The sequence below is a fragment of the Notamacropus eugenii genome, chromosome X (assembly GCF_028372415.1).
Source record: "Notamacropus eugenii isolate mMacEug1 chromosome X, mMacEug1.pri_v2, whole genome shotgun sequence".
Classification (NCBI taxonomy): Eukaryota; Metazoa; Chordata; class Mammalia; order Diprotodontia; family Macropodidae; genus Notamacropus; species Notamacropus eugenii.
The window spans coordinates 28,421,301-28,436,191 of record NC_092879.1 but is presented as its reverse complement, the minus strand read 5'-3'; the positions used below and the strand labels follow the sequence as shown (position 1 = coordinate 28,436,191).

Genomic DNA, 14,891 nt, shown 5'->3' with positions numbered 1-14,891 from the left:
GCATTGTTCTTCCTCATCAGAAAGGAAGGGAGGAAATGCCTGTTCACCAAGAAAGTAGCCTTCTAAAGTCTTATTTCTTTTCCCTTTTCTGGGCATTTTCCCAGCCAGTGACTTGACCTCTGAATATTCTCCTCACACCCACCTCGCCTCCTGATCCTCCCAGCCAGCGTTTGGGGTCTGAGATTCAAATGCTGCTTCCAGCCTTAGGGCTTTTGGCGGGGGCAGGGCTGCTATTCAGTGTGAGATTAAGATCAGGTGGTCAGGTCGGGGCAGGGCCGCCTCTCAGGCTCAGTTCCCTCAGGGGGTTTATGCACAGACCTTCTACAATGGATCCAGGCTCCTGCCCCCTTGGGGAGCCCCAGTCTGCAGCCACCTCTCAGCTTCTACCTCCCGGGGGGGCCTGAGTTATGGGGGCACCCCACTCCCCTCTCGACCTGCCAAAGAGACTCTCTCACCAACCCCCGTCACCTGTGGGTGGAGGGACTTGTGCGGCCGCAGGAGATCCTGTCCCTGAAGCCTGCTCGGATCTGTACCTCTTGGTGCTGCGGCCGCGGCAGGTCTGGGCTGGGCTCTGCATCTGCAGCGCGACGGACCTTTTGCGAGAGGTTTGCAGGTCCCTCTGTGGGTGGAGGGACCCGCGTGGCCGCTGGAGATCCCGTCCCTGAAGCCCACTCGGATCTTTTCCTCTCGGTGCCGCAACCGTGGCAGGGCTTGCACTCAGCTCCCAGTCCCGGCGCCCAGTCCGCAGCGCGAACTACCCCCCCGCGAGAGGTTTGCAGGTCTCTCCGGAACAGAAATTTCCCTCGCTCCAATGTTCCGTGGCCTCTGGGTGCAGAATTTGCCGTGAGTTACTTTCCTGTAGCCGTTCTGTGGATTGCGGGTTCGGAGCTATGTGTATGTGCGTCTTTCTACTCTGCCATCTTGGCTCCGCCCCCCCATTAGATGCTTTTTGATTGATTAATGGTGTTTCTCTTTGGGTAGCGTATAAGCTCCCTGAGGACAGGGGCTCTATACCTCATGTGAGAGAAGGGTTCTTTACAAGCTAGATTTCTAAAAAAAAGAGGGCATCTGGTACTCTTAAGTCCCCCCCCCCCCCCATTCTTTCCCTTCGAACTCTTACAGGTCTGTGATGCCCACTGCCGAGGAAGCTGGGCTTAGTGGGTTGGAAAAGGGGCTACTCAAGTATTTCCCTTATTCCCTCTGTGCTGTGAAGATGGAGGTTGATAGAGTTCGCTAGTCTTGGTTATTATGAAGTTATCTCTTCCATGTCGTGAGGGTTATTATGAAGTTATCTCTTCCATGCTGTGTGAGGACATAGCACCCCCATTATCTGGAAAATCTTCATCAAGTTTTTTGACCCTCCCTTCATACCAGAGAAGTCTGAATTATCATGGTATGAAAAGACAAAATATGTTGATATAATATAACACTCGGCATATGTTTTATGCATTTCTGAGTTTCTAAACTTTTTCTGTGATGTCTGCTGACCTTCGTGTGTTGTCTGTGGCTTCCACAAAACTCCCGTTTAATTTCTTATACCGACCCGTGATATGTCGAAACTGCTGTGGGGAAAGTCTCAATATGGAAGGAAAGAAACACTTACACATGACAGCCTTACAGAGCTCCATCTTTTCAGTGCTCTAAGCTCTCACTTGCTAGATGGGTGGACTATGTTCTAGGCTGAGGAGCAGGCCTGGGAGATGTTGTAATGGCAGAATCCAATCTCAGGGGAAATATTGAAACAAATGTGGTTCTGTTTTCGTGGTACATCACCCAGGGTGGAAATGATTTACTACGGGAGCCCAGACCATGTGCTTGTTCAATCCCATAGAGCCTGGAAAATGATTTGCCTAATTATGGGGTCAGCAATCCCTAAGCTGCATTCCCACGTGTTCCTCAGACCCCATCTCCTCGCTCGCCCCGTGCCTCCACTCTCCCCTTTTGGGCCTCTCCGTTTCTGCTGCTGGATATGACCCAGTGTATTTATGGTTTTGAAGCCTCAGAACAGACTACTAAGAAAATCACGAGGAGCCAATAAATTACCCTGCTCTTGTTTCACTCCTCAAAGCATTTGGTTTGCAGAGTCTGATTTAGGAAGTTACTTAGAAATCGGCACAGAGGGAAAGAACACTGGCCTCTAAGTCAGGAGAGTCGAGTTCTAGCCCTCAGCCTGCCACTCCAACACTGTGTTGACCTTGGACAAGTCCTTATTATCTCAAGATAGTTGATTTTTTTTTACCCCTTGCCACCTTTCCAATGAGGGAATCAAAGATTTTGCATGCCCTGACCAACTTAGATATTCCGTGTAGTTAGGCAGAAGTGTTAACCACATGTTCCCAACACTCCTGAGTTCGGCCAAGTCAGATTAAAATAGAATTGGGAAATATTTTACAAAATGAATAAAAATATAGTAAAGCATAGATAGCTTTACATTGTAAAAGGAAGGCAATCTGTGACTGCCAGGGATTCTTTGGTACAGATTGGTGGCTCCCATTTTTGTGTTTGTCACCTCTGTAGTAAGGTCTCTTTCATCTCTAATAAGGTCCCTTCTGGCTCTTGGACTCATTCTATTGGACTTTAAAACTCCAGTTAGGACGTGATGACTGCTTGGGACTCAGTGACTCTAAGTGCAAGGTTGTAGAAAGTCCTTCTAACTCTAGTTTGATCGTTAAACTAAAGTATGCTTCCTTTTCTGTAGGTACAAAATGCTAGTGATTTGCTGATCAAACCACTGGAAAATTTCCGTAAGGAACAAATTGGCCTCACCAAGGTATGTTTTGTACTTTCTCCTCCCCATCGTGGGTGAGACTTTCTTATAGCAACTGAGGGGCTTGTTAGACTGCATGTTGAAGGGTGAGGGGTGTATATGATACTTAAGAGATCAGTAGACCTAGGTTCTAGGCCCAGCCCTGTCAGTAGCTTTGTCATGTGACTATAGGCAAGTCACTTTTTCCTCCCTGCGCCTCAGTTTTTCTTCTCTTGAAAATGAAGTAGTTAAACAAGAGACTCTCTAAGATTCTCCTTATGCCTAAGTCTTTGGATTCTATAATCCTCCCTTTTATTTGGGATATGCTTCTTCTGACAAGTCCTTTCAGTCACGAAGCTGAAAGTAGTACTTAATAGACTGCCCAGAATGCTTTTTGCACACCAAACCTGTGAGGAAATGAGGCTTGGGGTGGTGGTGGTGAAGTGCCACATAGCAGGGCCTGGAGCCCAGGTCTTGGGATTTCAAATCAAGGCCTCTTTCTACCATAGCTAGTGAAAAGGAGCCATGTGGTTGGAGTGATGGTTCCTCCCTCCTTGCCTGGCACAAAACACATAACAATGGCTTGGGAAGGGCTGAGAATAAGGCCTGTACTTAGCCACAGGGAATTATTCCCCTCAGGTCAGCTAAGGTCTCTTTATGATCACTATTGAATGAGTAAACACAATAGATAAGGGGTCAAAGGAGAACAGTTTTCAAAAGAAGAAATATAAACTAAAGCTGCATGAAAAAAGTCTGCAAATAAAGGATAGTGAAAGATACGTAAATTAAAATGACTGAGGTTTTGCTTTACACCTACCACATTAGAAAAATGCAAATAGTATTGGAGATGCTATGGGAAGACAGGCACACTTATAGGCTGCTTGTGCACTGTGAATTGATCCATTTGTCCTGGAGAAAAGAACTGGGAAATATGCAGAAGAAAACAGAAGGAAGTTCAGAAGAAGACAGACAAGTCTATTTTTTTACTAGTATCTTAGATTTAATGTACACTTTAAAACAAAAATGAATATAATAGTTCACAATTTTCGTATACACAAAAGAGGATAATTTGGAATTATTTATGAAAAATCATTAAACCCTTGCTAGCCTTTGCCCTAGTGATCTCATTGCTAGGCATGTACCTCCAAGAAGGTCAAAGACAAAAGGAAAGGTCACACATATACCAAAATATTGATAGCAGCACTTTCTGTGGTGATAAAGAAGTAGAATCAAAGGGAGTAACCATCAATTGGGGGAATGATTGAATAAATCATGTTATGTGAGTATAATAGAATATTATTGTGCTATAAGAAATGAAGACTATGAGGAATTCAGAGAAACATGGAAAGATTTGTCTGAACTGATGCAGAGTAAAGAATGCAAAACTAGGGAAACAGCATACATGATGGTTATAGTGGATATCAGATCTTAGCTTAAATGCAGTGACCAGGACTATTTCCAGAAAACCAATGATTAAACACCTCCTCTCAGTAGGAAAGTGGTGGACTCTAGGTGAGAAATGCTACATATCCTGTCAGACATACTATGCTAATTTATTTTGCTTACCTGTTTTTCTTGGTTAAGAGAGTAGTTCCCAGAGATTGTTGGGAATTAGGAATTGACAATGATATAAAAAGCAAAGAATATCAATAGACATGACAAAATCGTTGGTAGGGAAGATTGTGTTTGTCCTTTGTTCTTGAAGAGGACCATGACATCAAGATGATGACATGACTTGCAGCTGACTTTGATCTGAGTGAGGGAGAGCTGTGCAAGGTCACCAATCTCACCTTCTCCTGAGCCATCTGGCTCCAGTGGCCTGATATTCATCAGGACAATTGGAGATGGCCCAGGATGCAATGTGAGACCCTGGCCTTTTCAGGCTGAGGTCTTATCACATTCTCACTTTGAGTGAGATACACCCATTCAATGAATAGGCTTCTTTAAGTAGTTACTCAAGGGATGGCCCCTTAATCCAAATAAATAAATAAAAGAATAAAAACCAACCTGGGAGGGGAAGTCCCTCTGGGTTCCTGGGTAATAGAGAAACAATTATTATTTAGTAATTACATTCACTCTGTGCTAAGTTGGTGGGGATTTGTCCAGTCTATGAGCTCCAGAGGTTATGTTTGTCTTTCATTCTTGAAGAGAACCATGACATCAAAATGATGACATGACTTGCAGTTGACTTTGATTTGAGGGAGGGAGGGCTGTGCAAGGTCACCAGCCTCACTTTCTTCTCCTGAACCATCTGGGTTCATATTCATCAGGACAACTGGAGATGGCCCAGGATGCAATGTGGGACCCTGGCCTTTTCAGGCTGAGGTAGGGAAGATGATTGAGAAGTGGAAGAACCTTTTCAAAAGTGTAGGTAGAACATAGAAATAGTGAACAAGGTTGAACATACGTGAAAGGTGTGATACAACCCAGGGTAACCCAAGGTGCAAGATTTGAAGACTTGGCTTACTGGAGACATACATAGTGTCGTGACAGGAGCACCAAACTTGAAATCAGACCATCTATGCTCAAGTCCTGGCTCTCCCGTTAATTTTAGGGGCAGCCTTAGGCAGGTTGCCCCCTTCTCAACCTGCATTTCCACCTCTACAAGATGATAGAGTGAATTTCTAAGGTACATTCTATTTCTAATGTTTTATGTTTGAAGGTCCCCTCTAACTCTAACATCCCTTGGTTATTGGGACTCTTGGACATTCTCAATTGCATTCTGGGCTCCCCATGTATTCATAACCAGTAAGGAGAAGAATTCTGAGGGCAACTGAAAGAAGCAAATAGAGAGACCGGGAGCCAAAGACTTCAGATGTTATTGACATAGTTGATGAATATTGTATGACCATTTCTGTGACCAAGAACTGGAGAGTTATAGGAGTGAAGTGGAAATAGAAAGCACCAGGATTGGCAAATTCCCAAATGAGGGTGCATATTTGTGAGCCAGCGATTTAACAGGCCTTCAAATTCTGGTTTATTAGAATGTAAATGGAAACCTCCCAGCCATGGTAGTATAAGAGAAGAGATTTATTCTCTCTCTCTTACTCTCCCTCTTTCCCTCTCTCTCTCTTTCTCTTTCTCTCTCTCTTACACACATGCGCGCACACACACACACACACACACACACACACACACACACTCATTCCCCCCCTTCTCCCCCCCACTACCACCATCACCACCATCAATTATTTGTTGGGACTAAAAGTAATCTGCTCTTTCTGAGCTTGTTTCAATGCTCAGTAATATCACCTTCATCTATGAGTGCTGGAATTTATGTAAATAGCTAGGTAACCCTTTGTTGCTGTGTCCTGTCCTTGGTTGTTCCTGTATTGAATAACAGCAGGTGAAGGACTAGAGAAGAAAGGAAGAAAGGAAGGGAATAGAGAAGACACTCATTGACCCAAGAAAGAAGCCTTTGCATTGAGGTATATTGAGGGTTTCAAGTTGGAGAGGTCATTTGGGTCCAGATTATGAGAGATTTTAAATGCCAGGCCAGAGAGTTTGGGTTTTATCCTCTGGACAGCGGGGAGCCATTCAGTGTTCATAAGGAGGACGTACTAAGAGCTATGTTTTAGAACACTGAGTACAATGGTGGTAGATAGGATAGATTGAAGTGGGGAGAGAATGACCACAGGGAGATGATCGTCATCATCCAGAATAGAAATTTCCAGGCTAGGGTTTCAGCAGTGAAAATAGAAAGGAAGGAAGTCAAATCTTAGGATTTGATGATGGACTTGATGTGGGGTAAGAAGGGAGAGATGAATTCTCAGCAGAGATCCTGCTGAGTAGGCATGCTGTCTGTCCTGATGACATGGTAGTTCGTGGTCAGGGATAGTACAGATGGCCACCTACTGTGATGTGGAGTTTGGTGTTTAGGGTCAGGAATCCCATTGTCATTTGTCTAAAGGTAATCTGGCCTGTGGAAACAAACTACTACTAACCAAATGCCCAGGAGATGGTCTTGTAAACCAAAATGGTACCCTAGCCACTTATAAATCAATCAGCCAGGCTCTTGGCTGGCAAAGATTGACTTGGCAAACACAGACTTAGGGACTGATGATTGCACCTGGCTTCAGGATGTCTTCTAAGTTTGCCTAAAACCCAATAGGCCTTCTTTTCCCACTCGAGAGAATACATTGTTCAACCTATGCTACTGGGGAGAGCCAATATTTCTCACAAGCTTCGTGATTGCCAAGTGCTGACCCTCACAACACCAGTGTGAGGTAGGTAGTAGAAAGATCATTCCCAAAATTTGATTCTCAGAGAGGTTAAGTCACTTTCTTGAGGTCACATAGAGAATAAGTGTTAGAACTTGGACATAAATCAAAGTCTTCCCTTTCCTAGTCACGGACCTTTTCAGCATCTTGAGTTGACAGAGTAGATTTAGAACACTCATGGAATAACACTAAGAGTTCTCTTCCTATTTGCAAAGTTCCAAGTTGAAACTCAGAATTTCTCATTTTTGTGGTTTTTGAAATTGTTTTTTAGAAAATCTTTTTGGTCACAAATTTACAATCCCTTTCATATCCTGGGTGAAATTTTAAAGTTAATTTCTATTGATAATCCACAGTCTCATTTAGCTAGAATCATAGAATCATGAGATATTAACTCTGGGAGGGAGCTTAGAAGGCAGAATGTCAGAAATGACAGTGGCTTTGGAGCATACTGTCAGAGCTAGGAGGGAACTTGGAACACTGAAGGTCAGCTATAAGAGGACTCAGACTATAGAGTGTGTTGGCTGGGAAGGCCCTTAGAACAAGGACTATCAGAGCTGGGAGGGGCATTAGAACAGAGAAGGTCAGAGCCGGCAGGAGCCTCAGAACATAGAATGTTAGATCTGGGAAGGGCCTTAGAACAGGGGATGTCAGATCTGGAAAGGCTCTTAGAACAGGGAATGTCAGAGCTGGGAGGGACCTTAGGACCCAGAATGTTAGAGCTGGGAGAGCCCCTAACAAATCATTCAGTTATAAATCCCTGGTTTGAAAGAAGAAAACTGAGGACATCTAGCAAGTTCAGGGTCACTCAGTGGATCAGAGGCAGAGCTTGGATGTGACCATAGATGTTCTGTGTCTGTCCAGTAAATACTCTTCATTTCACTGCTTCCAATTTTACATGTTGAATTGAATGTTGTTCTCTGATTACCAAGACTGATGAATCAGCAGTGCGTCCCTTCATAACCTTTCCAGCCTTCCTTTGGCCTCATTTCTTGCCCAGCTTGGCTTTGAGTCTTCTGGCCACCTACTCTAGACTCATGTTTGGATAATTTCTGTCCCTCCCACCTCCCCAAGGCCCTGAACGCAGTTGGGCTGAGTCCTCCCACTGTGAATCAAGCTGGATTTGCAGGACCCACCTCTTCCTCCAGATGCAGGACTCTGAGAGGTCCACTAGACCACAGCAGGACAAACAGGACCCGGGCCAATTCTGTCCATAATGGGGTCCTTTCATCCCCTAGCACAGAAACCCATTAGCCATAGTGAGATAAAGACACAGTCATCCCCTTGAGATGCATGACAGGGAGATCATTTGTATCCTTTGAATCATATTTTTCATGTCTTGTCAGAGGTGCCCACAGTACACTGTTTGCAGGCCTCTGGCAAGGATGCCCTTGCCAATAGGAAGGGCAGCTGAGTCTCTCCTTTATGTGGCTAGTAGCTGGCCTAAGTCCAGCTGGTTGGGCTAAGACATCTGAGCCTGTGTCTAAGCCCATTTCTAGGGAGCTTGATGCTTGGTATAGGACGTTCTCAGTTACCAGATGCTGAGTAGGAGGAGATGGGGCCCTTGGTCTCATTGCTTCCACATCTCTACCAAGAGGGATCGATCAATTCATTGGATATTGTGATTTTTTTTTTAAGAAATATGTTTGACCTGGAAGTGTGGAGGATTAGAAAAATGTAAGGGATGGAATGAATGAAGCCGCCCAAACCAGACTCCAGGGTAGATTGAGCCAAAGGCATTGTTGGTCTTGGAATGTGTTCAGGGGGCCAGTGAGTGGGGCTGTGTCTGAGAAAAAGGAGAGGAAAAAGAAGGGAATCGTTTATCTTTGTAGAATTAGAGAAGATTCATTAGAGCTGGAATAGCCCTTTGAATGTAGAATTTCAGAGCCTGAAGGGTCCTTAGAAGAGGGAATGTCAGAACCGGGAGGGGCCTTAGAACAGAGAAGGTCAGAACTGGGAGGGGACTTAGAATATAGAATATCAGAGCTGGGAAGTGCCTTGGAACACAGAATGTCAGAGCTGAGAGGGACTTTAGAACGTAGAATATTAGATCTAAGAGGAATCTTAAAACACAGAATGACCCTTAAAACACATAATGAAAAGAGCTGGGAGGGAACTTGGAACACAGAATGTCAGGGCTGGGAGTGGTCTTGGAACATGGAATGTAAGAGTCATGAGAGGCTTTAGAACAGAGAATGTCATAGCTAGGAGATACCTTAGAACACAGAATGTAAGGGCTAGGAGGAGTCTTAGAACACAGAGTGTCAGAGCTGAGAGGGGCCTTAGAACAAGGGATGTCAGAGCTGGGAGGGACCTTAAAACAGGGAATGTCAGAGCTGGGAGGAGCCATAGAAGAGGGAGTTCAGATCTGGGAGGGGCCTTAGAATACATGATATGGGGTCTGGGAGGGACCTCCACACCCTTCCTAAACCATGGTATCCAGAAGAGAACCTAGTACTTCAGTTGCTGTTGGATCAGGGAAGAGCACAGTCGGATACCACCCCATTTTCTTTCAGGAAGCAGGCCCTCTCTTAATATAGGCCAAGATTATCATAGGTTTTTTTTTTTTTTGGCTGACACAACACCACTGGCTATCACTGATAGCTTGCTGTCTACTAAACCCTCCACTCACATCTTTTTCCAACCCACAATTGTCTAGCTAGGTCTTGTGCTTGTGAAATTAATGTTCTCAGCCCAAGTATAAGAATTTGACATTTATTCCTATTAAAATTAATCTTACTAGATTCAGCCCAGTGTTCTAGCCTGTCAGGTTCTACTTGGATCCTGGCCCTGTTGTCCAGTTCATTGGTGTCAAACTCAAATACAAATGGGGCCAATAAGCTGTCAGTATATTGCCTTAGAAAACCACATATCAACATCATCTATGTTGTGTTGCATTTTTATTTATGAAATGTTTTCCATTTATATTTTTATCTGACTTGAGCTTCACTTGGGAGTATCATGGGCTGCATGTTTGATGCCTTTGATCCAGTGGGTTAGCTCAGCCTTCCAGTTTGGTATCATCTACACATTGATAAGGATGCCATCTGTGCCATTCCATAACTAAGCCAGTAATGAAGATATTTGACATCCCGGGGCCAGGTACAGATACCTGGGGCATTCCTCTAGAGACCTTCTGCCAAATGGACATGGAATCATGAATGATCATGAATGATGTATCTGGTTCCTGATCCAGATAAGTATACTTGCATCTAACCCAGGGGTGGGGAACCTGCAGCCTTGAGACCACATGTGGCTTTCTATTTCCTTGGGTACGGTCTTTTGACTGAGTCCAAGTTTTATAGAACAAATCCTTTTATTAAGGAGATTTGTTCTATGAGATTTGGATTCAGTCAAAGAGTCACACTCAAGAATCTAGACGGAATTTGTTCTGTGAAGTTTGGATTCAGTCAAAGGGCTGCGCTTGAGGATCTCGAGGGCCACATGTGGCCTCCAGACTGCAAGTTCCCCACCCCTGCTCTAACCTATTTCTCTCCATCTTTTTTACCAGAATAATTTCAGGTACCTTTTCAAATACTTCATTAAAATCTAGAGAAACCAGATCTGTAGCTTTCCCCTCCTGACTTAGTAACCCATAAAAAAAGGAAATGACTTGAGCTTGGCACAGCCTGTTTTTGATGAAGCTTGGCTTGCTCTTTCCAGTTGCTGCTTCCATTTCCAGCTCTTTGCCAACTGCTTTTGAATGATCTGTTATTGAACTTCTCCTGAAATTGAAGGCAAGCTCAGTGGTATTCCGAGTTTGCAGCCTCTTTTTTGTTCCCTGTTTTGCAAAAGAAACATTTTCCTATCTGCAGCCTTGTGGTCCCCCTCCCATTCTCTCCCCTCTTGCTCAGCATCACAGCTGCACATTCTTTCAGCACTCTGGGTCATAGGTCATCTGGCCCGGATGCCATGAACCCATCCAGGGCAACTTCAGTGTCCTCCTCATGCTTTCTCCCAGTTTATCTTCCAATTTATCAGCTCCTTAGATGCACGTTTCATTTTGTCCTCTCCTGGCTGAAGATTGTTCTCTTTGGAGGGCTGAGCCACCAGCCCTCTGTCTGTGGTCAGATTGAAGTCATGTCTCTGATCTTCCTCTTTTTCCAAACAGAGCTTAAACACCCTCCTTTCTGTTGTTCTGAGCCTTCCTCATCAGATTTTGGTTCTTCTTTCCCAATTCATGACTTCTCCGTGCTGTTCTTTGAATACCCGGCAATGCCTTCATCCTCCTCCCCTCCCTTGCTACCATCTCTTGCCCATATCTTTTTTGAATCTAAAGTGCCTAGTGATTCTCCACATCAGTCTCTCCAGGGGACTTTTATTTTTTATCCCCTCATCAAAATGATTTCCCTTTGTGTTTTGCAAATTTCATTTCTGGAGTCTCCCATTCCTTCTGAGCTAGCTTCCATATAGAATTATGGGCAGCATCCTCCCTAGCCTTTCTCTGAACCCTTTGAAATCTGCTCATCTCAAGTCTAGGGTCCCTGTCAAACTGTGTCCAGATTTCCTCTCCTCCACTGTCATCATGGCCTCTGGAACAGAGCAGTTACTTCCTTGCAGCATCCCTATTATTTTCACCTCAGCAGCTAGTTCTTCCTCGTTAGTGAGACTCAGATCTGCAAAATATTTCCCCCTTCTTAGTTCTTCCACGTGCATTCTAAAGCATGAGATTATCACTAAATAACTATTAGCTATTCGGGTTTTGACAGAGAAAGTACTCCATATTCTCCATCTGGAGAACTGAAGGCCTCTGTCACTATCACGCCCTCCCTCTCTCTGTACCAGACTTGTGATCTGTTTCCTATGCACTCCTCATCTATTTCCTCCTTCTGCCCAGATGGTCTGTAGTTTACTCAGTAGGGAGAAAAATTGCTTCTGTTTCTCCTTTCATTCACTTTTAACCAGCTTCTTCCCACTGTGCTTCCTCCTGTCTCCCCAATTTTCTCATAGGAGTATGCCATTTTGATAATATATAATTTGTTCCCACCTTAACCTGTCTTGTTTCTGCAAGGGCACAGTCTTTCATCCAGCCAAGACTTGGTATTCTCTGTGAAGAAAGATTGGTTTTAGGGCCTCTAGATCAGATTGTTTGTTGCCTAAGCTTTGGGTGGTTGGGCTTAGGCACTTGAGAACATGAGTTGTATTACTGGCTCTTTTCCTTTCTTAAATTTTGTCTCTTTTGAACTTTTGCTAGATCTTTCATTGACAACTCTTCTTCCTTCATTTCAAGCAGCTAGGTGGCACTGCAGCAGATAGAGTGTCAGGCCTGGAGTCAGGAAGATCCAACCTTTTTTTTTTTTTAAGACTCATCTTTCTTAGGTCCAGTCTGGCCCCAGACACTTACTAGCTGTGTGACCCTGGGCAAGTCACTTTACCCTGTTTGCCTCGGTTCCCTCATTTATAAAATGACCTGGAGAAGGAAGTGGCAAACCAGTGTAGTATCTGTCAAGGAAACCACAAATAGGGTCACCAAGAGTTGGACACAACTGAAACTAAACAACAGCAGCAACTTCTTTCATTTTCTCTACTCTTATTTCATCAATTTTATCCTTTCTCCATGATTTTAGTTAGAAGCTCTTTCTAGGAGATTTGTAAGACCACACATACTCTCCCTGGTGAAGAGCTGGTCATTCCTATGACATGATACAAAAATCTAAACCCTGCTAGCCAGACATCTTCCTGACTAACTTTTCACTTTCCAAATCAATGATACTTTTTGAATCTCTTGTAATCTGCCTCCTGAAATCTTCCTCCATTTCCTCTTTCTGTCAAGTTGGCCTGTATTGATTACACTGAGATGAACGCTGTGGTGATCTGTGTTAGACACTGATGATACAAGGCCAAAATGGAAACCTTGTCTGTCCTTGGAGATATTACATCCTACTATGGGGAAAGCAACAGGTGAACACAAAGCATATACCAGTTAATTTCTGGGCAGAGTTCAGAGCACGAGCAATTGCAGGGATCAGGATAAGCTTCTTGGTACTTGGTAGGTCTTCAGCTGAGCTTTGAAGGAAGCCAGGGATTCCATGAGATAGAGGTGAAGGAAGACAAGGTACATTATAGGCATAGGGGATAGCTTGTGCAAGGGCTTGGAGGTGGGAGATGGAATAGCAGTAAGGGGAACAGGAAGTAGGTTAGTTTGACTGGAACATAGAGTGTTTGAAGGAAAGCAATGTGCAGTAATTTTAGAAAGTTAGGTTAAAGCCAGATTGTGAGGATCTTTCAAAGTCAAACAGAATATTTTCTCTTTTATCCTAGAGGCAAGAGTTTCTCGAGTAGGGTGAGGGGGAGTCTTATGCTTTAGGAATATTTTGTTTTGACATTTTTTGTGTGGAAGGTAGATTGAAGAGGGAAGAGGCTGAATACAGAGAGACCAGTTAACTTATTATTGCAATAGTTTAGGTGAGGGGTCTGATGTAGAGGGAAATGTTGAGAAGGGGCCCCCTCCCAAGTTCTAGGGGACATCCACAGATAGGACATGGGTGATGGATAATGATTCAGTCAAGGGGACTTAAAAGGAATGGTCAGACTAATGTAGGAGGGGGACCCAAGAAAACCCAGTGACAAAATCACTGTTTTTTCCACCATTAATCTTCATCCAAATGCTGCCCATGGCACTATTCTTCTAGTTACTGTTCACCCCAGTGTACCCTCTCTGCATGCAGTCCTCCGCACAGCACCCTCTTTTCTATGTCTTGATCCTGTGGAATAAGGCCCACTCAGCCAGAGCCATATTCTGGTCACCAAGGCTCAGTGTTATCTATGAGCTCAAGTCTGCTTGTTGCCTAAATTTTGGGTATTTATGTGGAGACTCAGAATCCAGTGTTTTCCACTATCCATTCCTTCCTTGGATACTGTCTCCTGTGACCTTCTGGAAGTCTCAACCTCTGTCCTCCTTTATGGTGTCTAGCTTGGGAGATAAACTTACTGTGGTCAGTTTTCTCCTTCCCTAATTCTTTTCAGTTGAAAAGTCCTTATGATTCCATTTGGAAGACACCGAAGAAATCCATTCTTGCCAGCTTTTGTTTGATGCATTCATCCCTGGCCAGGAGCCTGTCACAGCTATATTTTAAGCCTAAATCGCCTCCTCAGATGCCGCCACCTGCTTAGCCAGCTGGGGAGCTCCCAAGTCTGTTTTTCCCTGCTGGATCCACTGTCTTCAGTGAGTAGCAGTGAGGAAAACACAACCTGGCGCCCTCTGGACATCGCTTTCCTGCTCAAGATTGTGCCATCTTTGGGAAGCCTTCAGGCAGTGCCACCTGTGTCCATGTGACTCACCAGAACTGGGTCATCATTAACCATTTTAGCAAGCCTTGGGAGACTAATTGTTATGACCATTTTTTTATGAAAAAATTATTTATCACCTTCTGATGTAGATCATGGGAGATTTAGAGGAGCCCTCAGAACTCAGCTAGTCCATCTGTCAGAGGAGGAAAGTGGGGCTCTGGGAAGGGAAGTGACTTGTCCAAGATCACATAGGATCCTAGGTCTCCAGCTGGAAGGATCTTCGAGGTCATCCACTCTTTTATAGGTGAGAAAACTGAGACATACTCTTATACCTTTAAATTTTTAACCACAAAAGGCTATATTTTATCAAAGGATTTCTATTTAATTATATCATCATGTGACCCTTTGCTTTTTTTAAAAATCTTGATAAGATTTCTCAGATGCATAGCTTAATACCAGGAAAACAGGTTTTACATTCCAGTCATTAATCTTCCTTGGTCACACTGAATTTTCTTTTTGTTTTTTTAAAAATACTCTGCTTGCTGTGTTCTGTTTGTCAGTATTCTAGTTAGTGTTCTGCATTTATGTGAATAAATGTTGTAGAGGGTCAGATCTTTGTTGGATGGCATGTCCTCTTCTAGCCCTCATAGTCCTGAGATCCTGAGATTTCATTTCTTCAGGGACATATTCTTGTCTGT

The 14,891-nt window shown here is 44.0% G+C and overlaps 1 protein-coding gene across 1 annotated transcript in view; it reads left to right on the top strand.

The window, feature by feature from the left end:
- OPHN1 (oligophrenin 1) overlaps positions 1–14,891 on the top strand; it is a 292,555-nt gene that overhangs the window by 136,456 nt on the left and 141,208 nt on the right. The window contains exon 4 of the mRNA XM_072626106.1: positions 2,699–2,770. Within this exon, the coding sequence (XP_072482207.1) occupies positions 2,699–2,770 (72 nt within the window). The remainder of the gene's footprint in view (positions 1–2,698; positions 2,771–14,891) is intronic.